The following is a 25,189-nucleotide window of genomic DNA, read 5'->3' as shown; positions in this document are numbered from 1 at the left end:
CACTCTACCTACTAGACACACACACACACACAGACTAGTAAAAGTGGTGTTGACCCCTTCTTACAGATGAGGAAACAGAGACTCAGAGAAGCTAAGACCCTGGCCAGGAGGCCCCAGAGCAGCCATGCAGAGGCGGGGAAACAGGCCCTCCTAGTTGTCTTGTTTATCACCATCCAGAAGAACAGCCTAATAAAGGCAGTCATGGTCTCAACTGCAAACCTCTTCCCAGCCTGGCCACTCCCCCTGCTTATTCATTTTAGAGAACCCCTAGCACTTATTGTAAAGTCACCACTGCTGAAGACAAAGCCTGCCCTCATAAAATCACTGAGACGCCAAAGGTCTTGGGGGCACTATTTATGCCTTTCTTTTGTCTGCCATCAAACCCCTTTCTCCAACAAGTAGTACCTCTTTTTTGTACACTGAAACTGGACTTCTAAAACTAGGCCCATCCATTTATGGGCCCAAGGATGAAAATGCCCTTTAATGAGCCCCTCCCTATAGACAGCACCTGGGAAGAGCTTCTAAGATGGCTCTAAAGGGTGAAACCCCCCAAAGAACATGAATTCAGCCAGGAGTCTAGCAAACTTACGGGCTTCACATTGCCTATGTGTGGCCTTCTACATTCAAACTGCTTTTAAGAGTGGGCTCTTCTCTCCTGCTCTTTCCATGCTCTGGCTTTTTTTTTTTTAAAGAATTTATTTATGTATCCATGAGAGAGACAGACACAGGCAGAGACACAGGCAGAGAAAGAAGCAGGCTCCATGCAGGGAGCCCAATGTGGGACTCCATCCCAGGACCCCAGGATCATGACCTGAGCCAAAGGCAGACCTCAACCCCTGAGCCACCCAGGTGCCCCCCAATGCTCTGGCTCTTTAAGAATGCTTTAAAGAGGGCATTTCCCCCACTCTGAGGCTCAGTTAGGTATCCATAAGCACCGAAAGGCACCCCTGAGCCAGGGATTTAGGCAGAGGCTCTCAAATCAAAGCCAAATCCTGCCTGGAGTCAGGTCTCCCTGCAGCTCGCAACCCACCTCCAAAGCAGACTTTCACCGAGTCCAGATGTGAGCAGCTACCACCTACTGAGCCCTTCCCCTCCAGCTCCCTGTTTGATCCAGTCCTCCCAACAACCCTCGGAAGGAACTGCCCTCTTTTAGTGTCTCAGAGGCTCCAGCCAAGCCTGGCTCTGCAGCCGGCAGGGCAGTGCAGTGACACCGTGGCCTGTGGCCGTCTGACTGCAGAGGTAAAAGCTGTCTGCTGCCCGCCCTGCAGCAGGCGATTCGGCCCACAGGCCTAGTAAACAGGGCCCCAAGAGAGGCTGCCCCTCCACAGGGCTCCCCCTGGGAAGTGTGTCCTCGTTGGCTCCCACTGGCTGCTCACATTCTGACTCTGTATTTAGTCCTGGGAACAACCGCAGAGCCCTGGCCTCTGCTGATCCTCCCAGCAGGCAATCAGGGCTCCTGGCCTTTCCCGCCAGGCTTGGGCCCCTGCTTCCCAGCTGGCACCTCCTCAGGGAAGCGGATCTGAAGACACCCCAGAGGGAGAAGCTGTGGAGGGCACTTCCAGGCTCCTTCTTTACCACTGCTGGAGATGAAAGCATAAATCCAGGAGCATTTGTAACTCAACTGCCTTTGGTTTGACATCATAGATGAATCAGGGAAGAAGCCATGCCCTGCAGGATGGTACATGTAATTAAGAAGCTATTAGATCACTGAAGGATTACAGTCCAGGGAAGGGAAAAGATGCAATCCTGTAGGCGAATGACAGATGCCCTGCCCACCTCTGACCTCAGACCTTCCCTCGGCAGGTTCGGCTTCATCTTCAACAAGTCGGACCCCGCGGTGCACAAAGTTGATCTGGAAACACTGGTGCTCCTCAAGACCATCAGCCTCCAGAGCCACGGCTGCGTGCCACGAGCCATGGCCCACAGCCACCTGGGCGGCTACTTCTTCATCCAGTGCCGGGAGGACAGCCCCCCGGCCTCCGCGGCCCAGCTACTGCTCGACAGCGTCACGGACTCCGTGGTGGGCCCCAACGGCGACGTGACTGGCACCCCCCATGTGTCCCCCGATGGGCGCTTCGTGGTCAGTGCCGCCCCCAGCAGCCCCCAGCTGCATGTGCAGGAGATCACGCTGCAGGGCCACATCCAGACCCTCTACAGCCTGCCACTGAGCCAGGGCGTCTCGGACGTGGCCTTCCAGCCCTCCTTCACGCAGGGCAATCAGTATTATGTCTATGCCAGTGCGGACATGGAGCCAGACCTGCTGTTCCTGGAGCTGTCCACGGGGCAGATGGGCGCCCTGAAGAACTTACAGGAGCCGCCCGCGGGCCCGGCCCAGCCTTGGGGGGGCGCCCGCAGGATCGTGAGGGACAGCGGGCTCTTCGGGCAGTACCTCCTCACGCCCGCCCAGGAGTCGCTGTTTCTCATCAACGGGAGGCAAAGCACCCTGCACTGCGAGGTGTCGGGCGTAAGGCGGGGGACCACGGCCGTGTGGGTGGGCGAGGTATGAAGGCGCCCGGCGCAGAGCCCAGGCCCCGAGCTCCTAGTCCTCACTCCGCAGCCCCAAGCAGGCGCCCTGTACATTTTTACAGACAAAAGCAAAACCTGTATTCGCTTCGTGGTTCAACACTGGTCTCCCTGCAAGTTTCCTAGTATAAGGTATGCGCTGCTAACCAGATTGGGGATTTTCATTGGGAAGTATGATTTATGCCTTGAGCTACGGTGAGAACACATGCTGCTGTGTAAAGGAATCATGTCTGTGCCCAGCTCCACACCATGTCACCCGGGGACGCCGTGGAACCAGAGCTCCGGCTTTCCGGGCTGACACTTCTGTCGGTTGCCTTCATGCACTCATTGCCCCTCACCGCCGGGTCCGGCCAGACTTCGCCCTGACGAGCGGCCCGAAGGCCGGCCCAGAAACAGGCTCCCGGGAGCAGGGCTGCGGCTCCAGGCATGAGAGCCACGTCTGCCCGCGTCCTGAACCCTCTCTTCTCTGCACAGCTGCTTCGTGCTTTTCTTTCCATGTGACTTGGTGTCAGCCTGCGGGAGAGCCGACAAGACTTCTTGCATCTTGGGGGATGGGGAAATCACTTACTTTATTTTGGAAATTTTGATTAAAAGATAATTTTTTATAATCTGAAACGCTAGTAAGCAGAAAGATGCTCTCCGCCGTCCAGCTCTATTCCTCCCTGCCTTAGGCCAAGTCTCTAAGGGTCACCACCCCGACACCCCACAGCCAGAAAGAACAACGATCATCCAAGAATAGTGGACCCTCCACACCATGGACGCCCCAAGCGCAGATCTGGCTACCACCTTGGCAAAGACTGTTCCGGGTTGGGATGCAAAGAGACCAGGACACACCCTGCGTGCCTGCTTTTTATCACTGAAGGGGGAGGTTTGATTAGCCAGGCCCAGTACTCCAGCTTCAGGGCAGACTGGGCTTGCCAAGCAGAGTGGGGGTGGCCTACAGAACAGTGACCTCCAGGTGCAACACAGACACCCCAAAGATACCTGTAGGGTCCAGGTGGGTTCTGTAGGCTGTTTTAAAAATCCTTTTCTTTTCTGCCTGTGGCCCTCACACTCAGCTCTAGGACTCCAGTCCCTCCATCAACATGGCACAGATAGTACAGTTCAGGATTCTCTTATACGTGGGCCCTTCTATCCCTAGTAACACACTGCAAAGCCCACACTCAGAAGGATGCCGGGAGTGGGTAGGGAGAAGGATACAGGCTGGCAGTGCTGCATGATCCCCAGTGTCTCAGACTCTGCCGGGCTAGCAGGGAGGCACCAAGGAACTATAACCCAGCCAGCCCAGGGAAGACAGCCCGTGTTAGAGAATGTCAGCCACGAAGAGGCTTCTCTGGGTCCCAGAACCCCCTTTCCTTCCTCCTCACTGCAGCAGCCAAAACACACTTGCGTGCTTTCTGGCTTAAATGATCATATTTCAAGCCCTCTGAAGTTGGAAGAGGTGGTCCCTTCCCAGACACCTCAGCCAGCATAGCTCCCTTCACCTGGCAACATGGCCATGCTTTTCCTGTACCGCCGATCACCAGCCCCGTGGAGGAGAAGATGGAAGACGGAGAGCCTGCCTTGCTCTATATATGCACAGCTCCCTTTCAGACTCACCTGACTGCCCAGCCCCACCCGGCCTCCCCACCACCTGCCCCGATTTCCTGAAATCATCTAGTCTCCTGGCATGTCCCGTGTGTCTTGGTTCACCACTCATCCCCTCCAGCTCCCAAGAGCCTGTCCAGATGTGCACATGGCATACTTCAGATTTGGGTACAGGTAAAATATGGAGCTACAGGTGAGGGGAATGGACTTCAAAAGCCACATACTCAGTCTCACAAGAGCTGGGATGGACGGGCAACACCACTCACCCTTTCTTTTTATTCCTCTCTCAGTGTCTTGACACATTCACTTCCAAACTCCCACTTATATCACAGAAATTCTCCAACTTTCATCAACTTCTCCCTTTGGAAAAATCCACATGGTGGCAGCCCCTAGCAGAAAAAAAAAAGTCTCCGAGACTACCTGAGGAAGAGCCTAGCAATTGCCAGGCCAAAGCATTAGCCCCTCTGGGTCACAGGGTTTGAAAAATCAAAGACCCATCCAATCCTCACTGGCCTTTTGCACTGGGAGTGACTCTGTGGCAGCCATTGCTTTGCCCCATTCCTTGCGTTTCTAAGTGTCTGAAAAATGTCTCTGCCTCTCGCTAACTCACCATGTGGTTTACCAGAGATGCTGGCTCAGGGCCATGGCCGGGGTTCTGCACGCTACTGAATTGGAGCAGGGAAATGCAGACTTGAAAATTGTGAAATCTGTAAAGTCACAAAGGCAAGAGAGTACATGCTTTTTCTGCAGGGCAACCAACAAAACTGCTGGGGTGGGAGGCAGGCGAAGAGCTGGCCAGGTTGCCCCCTGCCTCTTCCAGCCCCAGAAGAGGCTCCCTGGAACACTGTGTGAAAGTCACAGGTGTAAGAAACTACCACAGTAGCTGAGCCTTGCAGCCAATCCCACCAGCAATCCTTTTGCTGAACACAGATCAGCTAACGACTAATAATATGTCACACTACAGAAGCATTCATCTTACATAAGAAAGCCACTTTCATAATGAACTATTTCAAAATTGCTAAATTTTGAAGTAAAATTTCACAAAAATTTAACATAGTATATTTTTTTCCTGTAACAACTCAAATAATCGACAACTTTGCTGACATTAAAGACTGGAAACAGAAGTGTGCATGCTCCTTCTGCCCACATGAGCAGAACCCCACGTGGAGCCTCTGGGTGTAAAAAGCCCGCCCAGCCCTCCACGGATTGATGGTGGTAAGAGGGATTGGTTAGTTTCCAGGCAACTGCATGGACTTTCTGCATGGGAGGCTTGGGTGTGGAGCAAACACCTTTTAAATCCCACCATCCTCACCCCAGAAACCCCACCTGGGGCTGGCCTAGGCTTCTTCCCAAAGTCTCCCAGTCACTAGAGGATCCTACTACCTTCCCTGAGCCCATGAAGTAGCTGGAAGAGCCCAGTGAAATCTGGCTGGAGCCAACCACTAATACCAAGCTCCAGGAACTTGGATCTAGAGGCATCATGAGCAAAGACAGAAACTCAGCCCTTACAATCTCCACCCCACTGCACCCCAGCCATCTCCTTCCCTTCTGCTCCTCTGTGCAGACAAGGGCTCCCAGCTCCAGGTAGGGCCCGGAGGACAGCTCTCAACCCCAAATAAAGCAGAGACCAGCCTGCTGCCCTGGCCAACCTAACTGCTGAGACTTCCTTTAGGAGAGCAGCCCGAAGAAGTTGGCTTTGTGCGGCCACAACTTCTCTTCTGTTGACCAATAACCTGTGAACTAAAGGAGAATCCAGATTGGAGACATGAAACAGATCCATTCTGGGTATATTTTTCTACCAGGGGCTTACGATGTCATCCACTCATTTCTCACTGTGTGCCTCCTTCAAATACCGCAGACGCTGAACCATCTTCATCACCACATCCCACAACTCTGTCTCAGGTCCTCCCCTCTGGAAGGAAGCCTCCGGATTACTGATGCCACTCCCACCCCCTCATACCGATCTACCTCACCTTCTCCTCCCTGCACCCCGCCCTCTGAAAGCCGCTCCCACCCAGGGAGCCCAGTGGTGACAGAGGCTGATGATAATGCTGACATGAAGTCTTTTGGTGTCCTCCCCCACCCAGAACCCCACATCTTACTCCAAGTACAGTCAGAACCCACAGGGACATGGCCCTTTTCTACCCAGAATCATGACCCCCCCATGCCCTAGTTCACAGCCCTTCCAAAAGAGGTGACCAAGACCAGAGCCAACTCACAATCATCAGGGAAGTGGATTGCTGTCAACAGAAACCATTGGACAGGAATATAGATAGTGATGACCGCCACCTGCCCCCCCACACACACCAAGCCTCCTTCCTTAGGGGGCCCGAGCGATACCTCTCTCATTCCCAGTTTACTGCCTGCATTTCTGGCTCCCCTCCTATGCCTCAGGCCTCCTGCGCATGAACCGTGCCACAGCTCCTACGATGTGAGGGGCAACTGACCTGCTGTCGCACCAGCCCTCCCAATGGCCTTGACCTATGCCACTATCTTGCTTTGAAGTCCAAATAAGAAGTCACTCATAGCTCTTGGCTTCAGTTTGCTCCCAGACTAGCATGTAGGCAGAGCAGTTTTGTTCAATAAAGTCACAAGCTGCTGTGGTTTCTCTCCCAAATTGTAGAGATTATAAAACAGGGAGAGGCTTAGAAGATTCAAAGGAGAAAATACATGGTGCCTGTCGTCAAGATGTGACTACAAGACCCCAAAACCCTGGTGGAGTGTAAGCCACTTCCTGCTTTTGTCTACACCAGATTACCTGCCAGGTCACTTGAGAATGTGAGCATCTACTGGGAGTCTGCAGGCTTTAGGCACCAGCCACACTGTTGACACCGGGAGCCCAACAAACATGGACTCACGCCTTCTTTGGAGCTGTGGGCAGCAATAGGGATTTAAGCAAACACAATATGTGAAATTATGGAAATATGGGGAGAGAAGGGATTGGCCTCCAAAACTGACAGCAAGGCTTCGTTAGCCAGCAGCGAGTGTTGACCGTGTACTTTTTATTATTGTTCTTGGACAAACCCACAATTCACACACCCCTCTTTCCAAGCTCCTCTTGACTAATGTGGAAATATCTCTTTCTTCTGTGGCTCTAGAGAATGTGAGCCATATCCTAGAGGGCTCTAGAAGGGTTAGCCTGCACTCCACAAAGCAATAACTATTGCCTCGCATGTACCCCAAGCATGGTGACCTCACCACATGTTACCATGACAGGATCGGAGTTCTTAAGGATACACTCTTCAAGACTGAAGCTTCGTTTCTGAGGAAGGGCAACTAGTCTTGGCTGATCATGGGGCCCGAGTGCTCTTGCATGAGAAAATTTCCCTAAATCTAAACCTTTGTCCACTCCCCAGGGTGACATCTGCAACAGGCTTAAGAATTGCGGGTCCCTTGCTACTTTAGCTGCTTCAAAGAGGTGCGGGATAACAGGTCCATAAGCTGCCACCCCACACCCCACGGCACACCCAGGCTGGCTCCTGTCGCTGGCCCGCCCCCATGCCTGGCCTGGCCCCATCACACCCACTGTTCTCCCTGCTGCGTGTCACACTTTCTGAAGGCCACATGAAGTGATCTCAGATGGCAGTGGGAGTGGCGTGTGGCTGGAGTGATCACACACACTGTTTCATGCTCTAGGATAGTGGAATGGCCCTCAAGATACAAAGTCACAGGCACATCCTTCATCCCGTTAAGATTCTCATCCTCTCCTGCCTCAGAATTCTTTCAGATTTCTTATTTCAAGGCAGATACATTATTTTGAGCTGCTGTGTAGACACCAAAATATATTTTCTGTAATCACCAGTATTTCTCAAAAGGCCTCCTGTAATTACTATACATGTGAATTTTTCTTTATAAAGTATATATAAATTATTTTTAATACATCAACTTTAGTAGAAATTTGTACCAACACAGTAACTGTATGTGGCATTTGAAATAAGTTTATGTTTACTTTGATGTATTGCACAGTATTGAACACACCGTGTAATTGCAGTACCACTTGATATGAAGACAATTCACAAATTATCGTAAAGTATTGTCATTGTAAATGCTCTTTTTCTGAGGATTTTACAATAAAATTTGAGAAAAGTGAACTTCGGTTCCTGCCAGTCTGTGTGCAGTTGGTAAAGTGAGAAAGGATTAAGGCAGGACCACGCAGGTGCTTCTTCTCATTCTCCATCATCCTGCAGGTTCTCAAAGGGCAAAGGGAAGTGGCCTCTCCTCTCGCCTGCTCCAAAGAGCTGTGGACAAAGGCAAGCATCTGACCCTAGAACTCCCTTCCCTCATGTTGAAGTTTCAGCTCCCAACATGTACAACCAACATCTGGTTCAAAACTTCTCTTCACCTATCCTGGTCGATGCTTACAATTCACCACACTCTAACTAGCACCAGCTCTAACCGACGCATAACTCCAGTGACTCTGTATTCTTGTCAGGGCAGACCATCCAGCTAAGTTGCAGAATGTATAAAGTGCTCAGTAATCACCAGGTTACCAGTGTGGCACACCTACTATGTGTGAGCACCGTGCAGGGTGTGGGGGATAGAGGGCTGCACGAAGCAGACACAATCCTTGACCTTGGTGAGCTTCATGTCCATGGCACCAAGACTATTAGTGCAGATTCTCCAAAGAAATGGAACCAATAGAGTGTGTGCCTGTGTGTGTGTGTGCATGTGCATGTGCATGTGCGTTAAGTGGGGAGAAGAGGGAGATTTTAAGGAATTAGTTCATGCAATTAGGGACGACAGCAAGTCCAAAGTCTATAGGGTAGGCTGATAGCTGGAGATCCAGGAAAGGGTTGTAGTTTGAGTCCAAAGGCAATTTGTTAGCTAAATTCTTCCAAGGAGGTCAGTCTTTTTTTCTTAAGCCCTTCCACTGATTAGATGAGGCCCACCCACACCATGGAGGGTATCTGCTTTATTCCAAGTTTACTGATTTAAATGGTAATCTCACTGACAAAAACTCCTTTCACAGAAGTACCTAGAAGAGCGTTTAACCAAATATCTCTCTAGGCACCATGATCCAGCCAAGTTGGCACTAAAATTAATCATCACAATGACATAAACAAGATGCGGCTCCTCCTCTTTCTTGGAGGAATGCTCTGTTATGTGCCAGGTGCTGCAATGAACACTTAATAAGAACAAGTCTGAAACCTTACTGTTGGGACGCCTGGGTGTCTTAGCAGTTGAGCGTCTGCCTTTGACTCAGGGCATGATCCTGGGGTCCTGGGATCAAGTCCCACATCGGGCTCCCTGCATGGAGCCTGCTTCTCCCTCTGCCTATGTCTCTGCCTCTCTCTCTGTGTCTCTCATAAATAAATAAAATCTTTAAAAAAATAAAAATTAAATTAAAAAAAAAAAATCTGGGGACTCCTGGGTGGCTCAGTGGTTGAATGTCTGCCTTTGGCCCAGCACGTGATCCTGGAGTCCCAGGATCGAGTCCTGCATCAGGCTCCCTGTGCGGAGCCTGCTTCTCCCTCTGCATGTGTCTCTGCCTCTCTCTCTCTCTGTGTGTCTCTCACAAATAAATAAATAAAATCTTTAAAAAATAAAAGTAAATAAACCTTACCATTATCCAAGCAAGGTAGCTGTTGGTGTGATCTCCAATTCAGAGGAGGAAATGAAAGCTCAGAGCAACACAGCCAGATTCAAATTCAAGTCTACATGGCCAAGACACGTGCTCTTAACCATGAAACCTGCCACCTGCAGTACCCACACGACACAAGTCAGAGGCGCAGCTCTAGCCTCACTACCCCACACACCGCCTAGAGGCACAGCCCACGTGTGGGAGGGATCTTGCTCTGCTTTAACTGCCTCCTCAGGAAAGCCAACTGCCCAGAATAGCCCTCAAGATTTGGGGTTCAAGCAAGAGGAAATGCCCATGATTAAAAGCCCAAAACTCTGGGTAGAGAGCAGACAGCAGTCGTCAGCTTCTCGCTGCCCACAGAGGCCAGGCTTATCACCACGCACACTCTGGTTATGTCCTTTCTGCTTTCCAGCCCCAGGCCAGCCGGCGGTGGGGGCGGGGGGTGGCCAAGGTGCAGCCTGCAACAGGACCCGCCGCAGACAGGTAGCAGAACTTTCCATCCTATACTGTGATCCAGCCACTCCCTCCGGAGCAGGCTGTAAGGAGGCCACTCAGAGATACATATCTCTGTACACGACGTGTGCACCCACCCCACGCAGCCCTGCTCGGGAGGCCTCGGGGGAGGACCAACTCCTCGGCTCTGCCCACAACCAGCACACCGGACGGCCTTCACCGTGTGGCCACTCTCTTGTTCAACCACCATTTTCCAAACACCATCTCTGAACCCATGGCCTGCCCACGTGGAGCCCATGGTCTGCAGGAACCAAATGGACCCAAGAAAAACCGCTGACACACAGAATCCATGGGATTGCTTGCATGGGACATGCAAGCAAGTGGACTTGGCGTGAAGTCCATCCATTTCTGGATGATGTGAAGTGGGAGTCACTGGGAAGGCCCAAGTGAGCAATAGCAGCGTGAGGGCCTGCCTGCCAACAGAAACAACAAAAATAAAGGGCTGGCCCAGGAGAGAACAGCAAGAATGCTGGCAGCACAGGCAGGACAACCACATGACGGGAGGCTCGGTGAAGGGGCAGCGTGGCCAGCACCATGTGGCTATGGGAGAGACAGCATCCTTTGCGCTCTGGAGACCATCTGCAGCCACGGCCCTGGATGCTGAGGCTGCCCATGCTACATGGAAGAAGCAAAGAGAGAAGCTGCCATACAGTGAATGTGCATCCAGGACCCAGATTCCTGAAGCTGGGATCACCCTACTCTGCTCAAGAGGAAGGTGTCCACAGGGCGTCACCAAGAGCCATCAGAGGAAAGAAAGAGAAAGCAGATCCCCCTAGAGGAGGCAGGCAGAGGTTGACATGGTCCGGATCCTGTCCTAGGAGCCCTGCGACTGTGAGGACCAGAGAGGAGCTCCTATCAGGGGATTCAGGGGCAGGAGACAAGTCAAATGAGGTGCCCAAATAAGCCGGGACTGCACGTAGTGAGACAAGGACATACCCAGACAAGGATAGAGAATGGGCTTCTGGAGAAAGGGGAATATCCACACAGGAAACAGGGATCTGAGAAATAAGGCACAGGCAGGCCCCCGGGGGGCTGAGAGGAAAGATTGGGACAGGTTTGGGTCCAAATACCCCAATAGGCAGGGGCCGGTGGGTCATGAGAGAAAACTGGAGGGTAGCGAGCAGATGGCCCTGGAGCTGTAGTTCTTAGCCAGGCCTGGCTATGCCTGCATCTCAAAGTATTATCAAAGTTGGAAAAATTAAATGTTATTTTATGCAATAAATAGCACATTGTATTATTAAGTCCAGATGGTTAGCACCTTACGTGCACGAAGTTATCACCTTGTCTACCCAAAGAACATGAGCTTGCTTCCTCCGCTCCCCTTCTCCCCCGGCCACTGGCCCTCTCCTGAGCCAGAGCCTCACGCCCCGGTGAAACGCAGCCCGCGGACAAGAGGTGGCGGCGGCGGCGGCGGCGGGGACGGTGCGGGGGCACGACCACAGGACCCACACCGCGGGCGGCGCGCAGACCGCGCGAGCCTCTGGCCATCCCGGGGCACAGGGGAGAGCCGGCCGCCCGGAAAGGCCCGGGGACCCTGCAAGGAGCCGCCGCCCCGTGCTCCGGTGCTCGCGGGGCAGCCTCTGAGGGCCCCCGGGCGCCTCCGCTCGCTCACGCCCTGCCGGGTGGCCACAGCGACCCTGTTCCAGGATCAGGACACCCGCGCTGCACACTCACATTTCCGTCAAAGAATGCTCGGGAGGGGCAGCAGCCCCCGGGCCCAGGCGGTCCCCACCGAATTCTGGGACCATAAGCAGACCTGGGTTGCTGGGGGGGGGTCTATACATTTGTTTGTTGTTTTTATTTTCTAAAATCTCGACAGCAAGCTGAGCGCGCCCGTTCCGGATTAGGAGGAACAGGGAACGGGGACACCCACTCGGGGGCGCACAGGCGCGAGCAGGCGCAGCCTCCCAGGCCCCCTCGCCCGCGGGGCCCGCAAGACCCAGGAGGACCCCCGGGGTGGAGACCTGTCTGCCAGGAGTGGCCGCTGACACAGGGCCGAGGGTGCCCGCTCCGTCCCACGCCTCGGGAGGAAGGAGATCGCAGAGGCGGTCAGGGTGGGAGGGTGGGAGACCTCGTGGTCTCCCTCCTCAAACCTGGGTCAGCTTCCCTCCCCGAGCACATGGCAGATCCGATGCCCCCCAACAATTCTAGCATTAAAAATGCAGGAGAGAAAAATAAAATAAAATAAAATAATGCAGGAGAGAAAATGTGTTTAAAGAGAACACCTTCTTGGATAATGAGGAGGTGAGAAGAGAGAGAACCCACGAGGAGCAGGGCCGCGAGGCCACCAGCTTCCCCAGAGCTCGCATCTGTCCGGCCCCACTCCAGCTTTCCTTCCACAGCCTGGTGGGCACGTGGGCACTGACTCCAGCGGGGAGCCTGGCGGGAGCCCACCTCCCACAGGGGCTGGGGCTTCAGAGGGCTACATCCTGGGCCAAGGGTGACCTAGAGGTCTACTGGCTGGTCTCTGCCCCAGCCCCAGGGAGCTGGGAGGAAAACTGCCTCAGCACAGGGGGGCTGGGGGCAGCAGTTGTGGGGGGACCCTGAGAACTGGTAATCACATCCACAGACCACACTCAAACCACCCATGTGACTCAAAAATCGTAAGGCTTGGGTGCCTGGGCAGCTCAGTTGGTTAAGCATCCAACTCTGGATTTCTGCTCAGGTCGTGATCGCAGGGTTGTGGGATCAAGTCCCAAGGCGGGCTCTGCACCCAGCTAGGAAGTCTGAGATTCTCTCTCTCTCTCCCTTTGCCCCTCCTTCCTTACTCTCTCTCTCTCTCTCTCTCCCTCAAACAAAAAATAAATAAATCTTTAAAGAAAACCTTAAGCCTCAAATGCAGTTTAAAAATGTCTCGGCAAAAAAATAAAAAGAAAAGTTTCAGCTATAGGGGGATCCCTGGATGGCTCAGAGGTTTAGCGCCTGCCTTAGGGCCAGGGCGTGGTCCTGGAGTTCTGGGATCGAGTCCCACATCAAGTTCCCTGTGTGGAGCCTGCTTCTCTCTCTGCCTGTGTCTCTGCCTCTCTCTGTGTGTGTCTCTCATGAATAAATAAATAAAATCTTAAAAAAAAAAAAAAAAGTCTCAGCAATATACAAAACAGGAGACATCCCAAAAAGAAAATCATCATTTCAAGGTACTTGGGCACAGTGTACTGCTCATCCCTAGAAGGAGGAGGGTCATACTAAGAGCTAAAAGAAGTGCAAAAAAAAAAAAAAAAAAAAAAAAGAGAAGAAAGATAAAAGTGTTATTTCAAAAAATTTCATGAAAAATCCTATTAACTCAAATACATATTGGAAATATTGATATAAATTCACATTTAGGTCTTCAAATTCTCACTCTAGTCAAAAAGGACAAGCAACCAAAGTTCACCCAAGAAGAAATAGGCTACCTGTATAGCTCTAAATCTAGTGAAGAAAATTAATTCCCAAAGGGAAAACTTCCACAAAGACAACTCTAGGCCAGATGGTTTCAATTGGTACATTCTGCCAAATATTTAAGAAATGGTACCAACTCTACAAAAATTATTCCAGAAAAATAGGGAAGAACATTTCCCAACTGATTCTATGAGGCAAGCATTATATATAGGTATCAAACTGGACAAGAAAACATTAGAAGGAAAACACACACACACACACACACACACACACACACAGTTATCTCTCAAGAACAAGAACAAATCTCCTTAGCAACATTTTAACAATTCTAATCCAATAATATATTAATAGAATAATACATCTATCGTGATCAAGTTGGATTTATCCTAAAATGTAAGATTGGATTAACATTTGAAAATCGATGTAATTTACCATATCAACAGAGTAAAAACAGAAAAAGCATGTGAACATATCAGTAGAAGCAGAAAAAGAACTTGATAAAATTCCACACCTAACCATGATTAAAACAATCAAAAAAAAAAACCTCGGGATCCCTGGGTGGCGCAGCGGTTTGGCGCCTGCCTTTGGCCCAGGGCGTGATCCTGGAGACCCGGGATCGAATCCCACGTCAGGCTCCCGGTGCATGGAGCCTGCTTCTCCCTCTGCCTGTGTCTCTGCCTCATTCTCTCTCTCTCTCTGTGACTATCACAAATAAATAAAAATTTAAAAAAAAAAAAAAAAAACCTCTCAGCAATCAAGTAACAGAAAGGAGCATCCTCAGCCTGAAAAAGGGAACCTATAAAAAACTTAGAGCTCGCAGCATATTTCATGGTGAAAGGCTAAGTGCCTTCTGTAATTGTTAATTTTACTGTTAACTTGTCTAGGCCAGAGTACCCAGGTATTTGTCAAACATTATCTTAGATGTTTCTGTGTTGTTAGTAAATTAATATTTAAATACTGAGTAAAACAGATTACCCTTCATAGTACAGGTGGGCCTCATCTAATCAGTTGAAAGCTTTAACAGAAAAAAAAAGAGGGACCTCCTTAGAAGGAGAGAGAAGTCTACCAGCAAATTGCCTTTGGACTCAAACTGCAGCACAGACTCTTCCTGGGTCTCCAGCCTGCCATCCCACCTGGCAGGTTTTCAACTTGCCAGCCTCCACAACCATGTGAACCCATTCCTTTAGATAGACAAAGCAGAGACAGACACCTACCCACATTCGTACATATATTTTCTTGGTTCTGTTTCTCTGGAGAGCCTTAATACACCTTTCCTTAAAACTGGTATACCAGTGACCAGTTTATTGTTTGCCACTGTTCTTTCCTCTGCATTGTGAAACTTGAGCGAACTCTAGAAACCCTTCTTCTGTGCTGGTTGCCTCAGGGTTATGCTTTATGTACAGAGAGCTCTGGGGGACAATAGGAGTCAGTAGTGGCAAGAAGGCACTGTCCTTTTGGAATCCATTTACACTTCTTTTTCCTTAAGCAGAGGACTGGTGTGGGCAAGACATGCTGGACTCATGTCAGCAGCCCTCACACACAAGCCCAGCTGCACTGGCAGGTATGCCCCAGGCCATATCCTCACCTGGATCAGGGCACCCTCAGCCCACACTCCTACATCTTAGCAGCCCCTTCTGCTACAGCTCCACACACCCTTTCAGGCAATTGTCTCCCCAACTAGCAAACCAATGGTGGCTCACTGCCTCTAGTAAGCATCTTCAACACTGGGAGGCCATGTGTCCCTAGAGTCTCCGTACCCTCCTTGAAATGATTTGAATGTTACCCTTCGTGGAGAGATGGGGTGTGACTTCCTAAGCCCCAGTTCTTTCACGGTCCATTCTTCTGCATGAGGGTATGAGCAACTTCTCTGCACATGGTATTTTGGGATTCCATAAAAATCCTCTTAAATCTCTTAGTAGCTAACCACTTGACATTAATTAAGGATTCTTTATATAAATTTCTGCTGTTTAAATGGTACAGATTCAGCCTCCTGACTGGACCCTGGATGATATGACAATGAGGCTACGTAACTGGGAATGTTCTCATCACTGAATTTTGACAAAGGTTCAAAAGTCATTCAACAGAGGAAAGACAGCCTCTTTCAACAAATGATTCTAGAATAATTGGACTTCTATAGGAGGAGGAGGAAGAAGAAGAGGAGGAGGAAAAAAGGAGAAGGAGAGGAGGAAGAAGGAAGAGGAGGAAGAGAGGAAGAAAAAGGAGAGAAAAGAGATGAAGAAGAAGGCAGGAGAAGGAAGGAGGAGGAGGAGAAGAACTACCTCAGCTTACACCTCACATCTTACAGAAAAATTAATTAGAAACAGATGATGGACTTAAATATTGAAGATAAAACTATAAAACTTTAAAAAAAAAAAAAACATAGACACTCATCAGGATCAGGGGTACCTTCAGGACTTTTTGATGCCAAAAACACGATCCATGAAGGGAAACATGATAAACTAGAACTCTTCAGAATAACAAACTTTTACTGTGTGAAACATACTATTAGAAGAATGAAAAGACAAGCTATAGACAGGGAGAAAACATGTGCAAACCACCCCTCCAACAAAACACTAGAATCTAGAATACACAAAGAACACTCAAAATCCATAGTAAATAAACTGGTAAGCAAATGCAATTGGAAAATGCAGAGAAAATGAATTCTAAAATCTAACACATTTTACCACAGAAGATATACAGATAGTAGACAAGCACATGAAAATATGGGCATCATTAGCCAAAAGGGAATTCAAAATGGAAACCACGATGAAACACCACAATACATTATGAGATTGCTTAAGTCCTACTCTGCTAAAGTAAAAGCTAGTGACAACCAAATGTTAGTGGGGATGCAGAAAAACTGGCTCACTCATACACTGCAGGGGGGATGTAAAATGGTACAGATACAACTGAGCAGTTTCACTTTTTAAAATCAGCATATGCTACCATTTGACCCAATAACTATACTCGTGGGCATTTCTCCCACAGAAATGAAGACTTATCTTCACACAAAAACCCACTTACAAACATTCATAACAGCTTTATTCAAAACAGCCCACAATTGGAAGTAGCTCAGATGTTCCTCAACAGGTGAACAATTCAACAAACTGTGGGACATCCATATTGGCAAACTCTACTCAGCAGTATAGATGAAAACACTACCGGCACATGCAACAATTCTAAATGAGTCTCCAGAGAATTATGCTGAGCACAAAAGTCAATACCGAGAGGTTGTCAACTGTCTATATGATTCTGTTCATGTAACCTTCCTGAAATGGCAAAATTACAAAAATGGAGAACATATGAACAGTCATCAGCGATTTAAAAAGCATACAAAGGTGGGAGGAAACTGGAAGTAGCTTTAAAAGGACAACGTGCAATCCTTGTGGTGATGGAAATACTGTGTCTTGATCGTATCAATGTCAGTCCCCTGGTTGTGATATTATACTGTGGTTTTTGCAATGGATCCCCTTTGGAGCAAGCTAGGGCAAGAAGAGTACACAGGACCTCTCGGTAGGATTTCTCACAGCTCTAAGGGAAACTACCATTACCTCAACATCTTAAAAATTTCAAAACTTTGAGGCCCAGAAGGTGTCACTAATGAAAGCCAACAAACGTTTAGGGGAGACTGAACACCAATTTACACAAACACATCCAAAGAAGAGAAAGAAAGCAAAATAATTCTCAACTCATTTTGTGGTGCTAGGATAACTCTTTTCAGACCAAAACTCAACACGATCAAGTCAAGAGAGGGAAAATCATTAGCCTTGTTGACTGACAATATAGATACCAAAATCCTAAACAAAATATCAGCAAACTGAATCCAGCAGCTTCGAAAAAGAATAATGCATTATGACCCCATTGGATTAATCCTAGAAATGTAAAGCTGATTCAACATTAGGAAAAATGATTGACGTGATTTACTACACTATCAGATTAAAGGAGGAAAAATATGAGCATTTTAAGGGATGCAGTAAGAGCATTGAAAAAAAAATTCTAAATTCATTCACATTCATGGTTTCCTCTTTGCAAAGTAGAAACTTTCTCAAATGACATGATAACCTACAGAACACATTCTTCATGGTAAGACATTGAAAATGTTCCTCTTCAGCTCTTTCCATTCTGATCCTAAGCGTTTCAGGATCTGTGGACTTCAGTGCTGATGTGGCCAAGTCCAGAAACAACACCATGCACAACCGCTCATGAAAATGGCCCAGAAATGCCATCAAGAAACCCCAGTCACAAAGATATGAATCTCTTAAGGAGGTAGACCCCACATTTCTGAGGAACATACATTTTTCCAAGAACCATGATAAAAAGAGGAGCCTGGTAAGATGCAGGCCAACAACAGCAAGGCCATGAGTGCATGTGCTGAGGCTGTCAAGAGCCTCATCAAGCTCAAGGAGGTCAAGCCCAAGATCTCAAAGGCTTGCAGCCACAAGCTCAATCAACTTGCCTACATTTATTATGCCAAGCTCAGGAAATGTGCTCATGCCTGCATTGCCAAGGATCTCAGACTCTGTGGGCTAAAGGCTAAGGCCAAGGCCAAGGCTCAAATTCTAGCTCCAGCCCCTTCCCTGGTGCAGCTCAAGCTCCCAGAGTTTCCCAGGCCCCCACAAAGCCTCCAGTGTAGAAGCTTCTATCTGCCAATATGAGGACTGGTATGACCCCTGCTCTTCTGTCTGCATGAGGCTAGTGTTCTCCTGTGCTACTTGTACAAATAAACCTGCAGCAGGAAAAAAGAAAAGAAGAAAAGAAAAGAGAAAAGAAGAGAAACAACAAGATATCCTGGATATCCTTCCATATAATAAATAAGACAAAGATCCCACTATTGCCACTTCAATTCAGTACTGTACACTGTAATCCTAGCCAGATTAATAGGATAAGAAATTAAATAGATGGTATAAGGATCTGAAAGAAATAAAGAAGATTATACCATCATGTAGGGAGAAAATTTAAATGAATATGTAAGATACATTATTAAAATTTATGAGGGTTCAATAAAGTTACTGGATTAAAAAAATTATACAAGATCAATTATATTTCTACATACCAGCACAAACAGTAAAAATAGTTATTTTTTGAAAAATACCACTTACAATTGCATTTTTTATTTTGTTCTTTTTTTTTTAGAGAGAGAGAGAGAAAGAGTGTACATGGGGTAGGCAGGTGCAGGGAGGGACAGAGGGAGAGGGAGAGAGAGAATCTTAAGCAGGCTCCACACCCAGCATGGAGCTGGATGCAGGGCTCTATCTCACAACCCTAAGATCATGACCTGAGCCAAAACAAGACTCCATGCTTAAAGGACTGAGTCACCCAGATACTTCTACAAGTGCATCTTCCAAAGTACCCAAGAATAAAATCAATAAAATACACAAAGTTTCTCTGGAGAGAACTCTAAATGAAAGACAGTAAAGACAGTAAGGGGAGAGACCATGTCAATAAACTGAAATACTGAATAATAGAATGATATCAAATTTCCCCAACTGATTTACAAAATAACTAAAATCTCAATCATAATTTCAAGAAGTGATTGTAACAAGCCAATTCTAAAATTTATTTCAAAGTCTGAAAGGCCACAAATAGCTAAGAAACTCTTGAAGAAAAAAAAGGGTTGGAGGGATTTTCCCTATCAAATAACAAGACTTAATATAAAAGTATGGTCACTAAGACAATGTGAAATTGAGCAACATTAGCCAAAGATCAGTGGAACTGAATGAAGGAATCAGAAATAAATATATAAATATATGGAAATTTTAGGGGGTAGCAGAGATAGCATTGCAGATTGCAGATTGGTGAGGGAAAGAAACTTTTTTCAATAAATGGAATGAGGGCAACTGGATATCCTTAAGAAGAAAAAATCTTGCCCTATACAAAAAAAATCATTCCCAGGTACATTTTTAAAGTAACATTTAGGGGATCCCTGGGTGGCGCAGCGGTTTGGCACCTGCCTTTGGCCCAGGGCGTGATCCTGGAGACCCGGGATCGAGTCCCACATCGGGCTCCCGATGCATGGAGCCTGTTTCTCCCTCTGCCTGTGTCTCTGCCTCTCTCTCTCTCTCTCCCTGTGTGACTATCATAAATAAATTTTTTTAAAAAATAAAAAAATAAAAATAAAAATTTAAAATAAATAAAATAAAATCAAAGTAACATTTAGAAGAAAATAAAGAACATCTTTTGAAAGAATTTCTTTTAAAAGATACCAAAAAAATATAAATACACTTGAAAAGTGACATTAAAATTGAAAAGTTATGCTCTTTACATGAAATCATAGACATTTTTTACTCACATAACAAATGACTAATATTCAAAATATATAAAGAACTCCCAAAAATCAATAATAAAAAGACTTACAGATCCAATGGAAAATTGAGAGAGGAAACTTGAATAAAGCACTTCAAAAAAGTGCAAACACACTACAAATCAATCGTGATACATCACATCAATAAGAATCATATGACCGGGAGCACCTAGGTGGTACAGTGGTTGAGCATCTGTCTTTGGCCCAAGGTGTGATCCCCAGAGTCCTGGCATCGAGTTTCACTTTGGGCTCCCCACAGGGAGCCTGCTTCTCCGTCTGTGTCTCTGCCTCTCGTGAGTCTCTCATGAATAAATAAATAAAATCTTTTTTTAAAAAACATATGACCATTTCAAGAGACACAGAAAAAGCATCTGACAAATCCATTTGTGATAAAAACTCTCAACAAAGTAGATTTAGAGTGAATATACCTCAACATAATAAAGGCCATATATTGCAAACCCACAGCCAACATCATCCTCAAAAAACTAAGAGCCTTTCCCTTTAGGTCAGGAACAAGACAAGGATATCCACTCTCACCACTTTTATTCCACATAGTACTAGAAGTCCTAGCCACAGCCATCAGACAACAAAAAGAAATAAAAGGTATCCAAATAGGTAAGGAAGAAATAAAACTGTCATTATTTGCAGATGACATGATACTATATACAGAAAACCCGTAAGACTTCACCCAAAAACTGCTAGAACTGATAAACGAATTCAGTGCAGTCACAGGATACAAAATCAATGTACAGAAATCTGTTGTATTTCTATACACCAATAATGAAGCAGCAGAAAGAGAAATGGAATCAATCCCATTTATAAGTGTACCAAAAACAGTAAGCTACCTAGCAATAAACCTAAACAATGAGGTGAATGACCTGTACTCTAAAAACTATAAAACAATGATGAAGGAAACTGGAGGACGCAAAGAAGTGGAAAGACATCCCATGCTCATGAATTGGAAGAACAAATATTGTTAAAATGTGTGTACTACCCAAAGCAATCTACGCATTTAATGTAATCCATATCAAAATACCAACAGCACTTTTCACAGATCTAGAACAAGCAATCCTAAAATTTGTATGGAACCACGAAAGACCCCAAATAACCAAAGCAACCTTGAAAAAGAAAAGGTTGGAGGCATCACAGTTCTGGACTTCAACTTGTATTACAAAGTGTAGTGATCAAAAACAGCATGTTACTGGCAGCAAGACACAATGATCAAAAGAACAGAACAGAAAGCCCAGAAATGAACCCACAATTATATGGTCAAATAATCTTTCACAAAGCAGGAAAGAATATCCAATGGGAAAAAGTCTCTTCAACAAAATGATTTTAGAAATACAGGACAGCAACATGCAGAAGAATGAAACTGGACCACTTCCTGACACAATATACAAAAATAAATTCAAAACAGATTAAAGACCAAAAGTGAGACCTGAAACCATAAAAATCCTAGCAGAGAACATAAACAATAACCTCTTTGACATCAGCCATAGCAACTCCCTTCTAGATATGTCTCCTGAGCCCAGGGAAACAAAATAAAAAATAATCTATTGGAATTTGATCAAAATGAAAAGCTTCTGCACAGCAAAGGAAACAATTCATGAAACTAAAAGGCAGCCTATGTGAATGGGAAAAGATATTTGCAAATAATGTATCTCATAAAGAATATCCAAAACATATACAGAACCTATAAAACTCAACACCCTAAAGTGAATAATCTAATCAAAAATGGGCAGAAGACATGAACAGACATTTCTCCAAGGAAGACATCCAGATAAGCCAACAGACACATGAAAAGATGCTCAACATCACTCCTCATCAGGAAAATACAAATCCAAACCACAATGGCTAAATGGCTAAAATCAACAACACAAGAAACAATGGGTGTTGTTAAGGATTTAGAGAAGGAAGAACACCCTTGCACTGTTGGGAAAGCAAATTAGTGCATCCACTCTAGGAAACCATATGGAAATTCTTCAAAATGTCAGAAGAGGAAGAAGAGGAGGAGGAGGAAAGAGAAAGTAGAGGAGAAGAAGGAGGAGAAGGAGGAGGAGGAGGAGGAGGAGGAGAAACTAGAAGTACCCTAGATCTGGCAATCACACTACTAGGTATTTACACAAAGAATACAAAATAATAATTCAAAGGGATACATGCACCTTGATTGTTTGCAGCAGCATTATCTACAATAGCCAAATTATGCAAAAATCCCAAGCATCCACCAACTGATGGATGGATAAAGAAGATGTGGTAAATATATACAAGTGGCGGGGGGTGAAACAGGTGATGCAGATCAAGGGGTGCATTTGTCATGATGAGCACTGGGTGATTAAGATTAAAAGGGTTTTTTTTTTTTTTTAAATATTTATTTATTTATGATAGACATAGAGAGAGAGAGGCAGAGACACAGAGGAGGGAGAAGCAGGCTCCATGCCGGGAGCCTGACGTGGGACTCGATCCCGGGTCTCCAGGATCATACCCTGGGCCAAAGGCAGGCGCTAAACCCCTGAGCCACCCGGGGATCCCTTAAAAGGGTTTTATGGGGGGTGCCTGGGTGTCTCAGTCAAGTGTCTGCCTTTGGCTCAGGTCATGATCCCGGGGTCCTGAGATGGAGCCCCATGTTGGGCTCTGTACTCAGCGGGGAGTCTACTTCTCCCTCTCCCTCTGACCTGCCTCCCCAATTGTGCGCAAGCACTCTCTCTCTCTCTCTCTCTCTCTCTCAAATAAATAAAAATCTTTAAAAAGGGGGGGGGGTGTTAGTTTTTGTTTGGAGAGAAAGTGAGCTTAGGAGCAGGGGCCCTGGGAAAAGGGAGAGAGAGAATCTCAAGCAGGCTTCATGCCCAGCATGGAGCCCAATCCCACAACCATGAGAACATGCCCTAAGCCAAAATCAAGAATTAGACACTTAACTGACTGAGCCACTTAGGCATCTCCAAGATAAAAAAAAAAAATTTTAAGTTATAAGAGTATATATATATTCTTGCATTTCCAACAAGAACAAAAAGCGAACCCAGATAGCCAACCAACACATAAAAAGATGTTCATTCACATCAGCTGTCAAGTCAATGAAATAAAATCAAGTAATGTACATGTTTTTCAGATGCCAATACATTCCAATCTAACAGGGAAAAATTAAAACTGCTAATAAAAACAAAGGATAGTGACCAAGTAGAGCAACAGGACTGCTTGCCCATGGCTGGTAGAGTATATAGTGGTACATGAACTTTGGAAAACAGGCATTAAAAAAAAAAAAAAAGGAAAACAGGCATTATCTTAAAAAGTTGAAAACATGTCCTACCTATGCCCCAGCAATTCTACTTCTAGGTAGATGCGCCATAAAAACCCACACCTACATGCATCAGGACATATGTTCCTTGAGTCATGCAGCATTTGCTGTAATAGCAAATACCAGAAACAACTGTAATGTCTTTCAGCATCATGATACATTCAGGTAACAGAATACAGCAATGAAACTGAAGTACAATTACACACAGTATTCTAAGTCTTAAAAACATAATGTCGAACAAAAGTAGAGCCTAAAAGCCGTCAAAGCTAAACTAAATTGTCCTTTGTCAGAGGCACAGATAAGTAAAAAAAACTATGAAGAGAGGCAAATAAAAAAAGATTGTCACAAAAGTCAGAATCATGAGAAAAGAGACTGCAACTGAGAAAAAGCACAAAGTCAATGTTCTATTCCTTGATCAGGTGATGATCATTATTTTTAATTAAAAACTGCATTTGGCAGCAAAGGATACAGTCAACAAAACTAAAAGACAACCTACAGAATGGGAGAAGATATTTGCAAATGACGTATCAGATAAAGGGCTAGTTTCCAAGATCTATAAAGAACTTATTAAACTCAACACCAAAGAAACAAACAATCCAATCATGAAATGGGCAAAAGACATGAACAGAAATCTCACAGAGGAAGACATAGACATGGCCAACACTCACATGAGAAAATGCTCTGCATCACTTGCCATCAGGGAAATACAAATCAAAACCACAATGAGATACCACCTCACACCAGTGAGAATGGGGAAAATTAACAAGGCAGGAAACAACAAATGTTGGAGAGGATGTGGAGAAAAGGGAACCCTCATACACTGTTGGCGGGAATGTGAACTGGTGCAGCCACTCTGGAAAACTGTGTGGAGGTTCCTCAATCAGTTAAAAAATATACCTGCCCTACGACCCAGCAATTGCACTGTTGGGGATTTACCCCAAAGACTCAGATGCAATGAAACGCCGGGACACCTGCACCCCAGTGTTCATAGCAGCAATGTCCACGATAGCCAAACTGTGGAAGGAGCCTCGGTGTCCATCGAAAGATGAATGGATGAAGAAGATGTGGTCTATGTATACAATGGAATATTCCTCAGCTATTAGAAACGACAAATACCCACCATTTTCTTCAACGTGGATGGAACTGGAGGGTATTATGCTGAGTGAAATGAGTCAATCGGAGAAGGACGAACGTTTTTGTTCTCATTCATTTGGGGAATATAAATAATAGTGAAGGGGAATATAAGGGAAGGGAGAAGAAATGGGTAGGAAATATCAGAAAGGGAGACAGAACATAAAGACTCCTAACTCTGGGAAATGAACTAGAGGTGGTGGAAGGGGAGGAGGGCAGGGGGAGGGGGTGACTGGGTGATGGGCACTGAGGGGTGCACTTGACAGGATGAGCACTGGGTTATTCTGTATGTTGGCAAATTGAACACCAATAAAAAATAAATTTATTATTTAAAAAAAAACTGTGCATTTGGGATGCCTGGGTGGCTCAGTGGTTGAGCGTCTACCTTTGGCTCAGGCCATGATCCTGGTCCTGGGATTGAGTCCCACATCAGCTCCCTGGGGGGAGCCTGCTTCTCCCTTTGCCTATATGTATCTTCTTCTCTCTCTTTGTATCTCATGAATAAATAAAATCTCTTTAAAAACTGTGCATTTATTATTTGCACTTCTCTGTATCATGTTATGTCTTACATTAAAATATTTATTAAGGGGCACCTGGGTGGCTCAGTCGATTATAAGCATCCAACCCTTGATTTCGGCTCTGGTCAGGATCTTAGGGTCATGAGATTGAGACTGCGTGGGGCTCTGTGCTCAGCAGGGCATTTTCCTTGAGATTCTCTCACCTTCCTCTTGCCCTCCCCTTCCACCCCATCTCAAATAAATAAATAAATCTTAAAATAAAATACTTATTAAAAGACTCCTATTCAGGGCACCTGGGTGACTCAGTCAGTTAAGCAACTGCCTACTGCTCAGGTCATGATCTCAGGGTGCTAGGATCGAAGCCCCACCTC

General features: G+C 46.5%; 1 protein-coding gene across 5 annotated transcripts in view; it reads left to right on the top strand.

Moving 5' to 3' along the window:
- The window catches only part of FSTL4 (follistatin like 4), a 398,609-nt gene extending 390,408 nt beyond the window's left edge, over positions 1-8,201 (top strand). For 4 of the 5 annotated variants that reach the window (XM_077911667.1, XM_077911666.1, XM_077911664.1 and 1 more), the window contains one exon: positions 1,804-8,201. In XM_077911667.1, coding sequence (XP_077767793.1) covers positions 1,804-2,506 — 703 coding nt within the window. In that variant the 3' untranslated portion in view covers positions 2,507-8,201. The remainder of the gene's footprint in view (positions 1-1,803) is intronic. The other variant, XM_077911668.1, reaches the window with a different exon arrangement.
- Positions 8,202-25,189: the final 16,988 nt, after the last annotated feature.

The sequence above is a fragment of the Canis aureus genome, chromosome 10 (genome assembly GCF_053574225.1).
Source record: "Canis aureus isolate CA01 chromosome 10, VMU_Caureus_v.1.0, whole genome shotgun sequence".
NCBI classification, from domain to species: Eukaryota; Metazoa; Chordata; class Mammalia; order Carnivora; family Canidae; genus Canis; species Canis aureus.
This window is presented reverse-complemented; position numbering and strand designations above follow the sequence as displayed.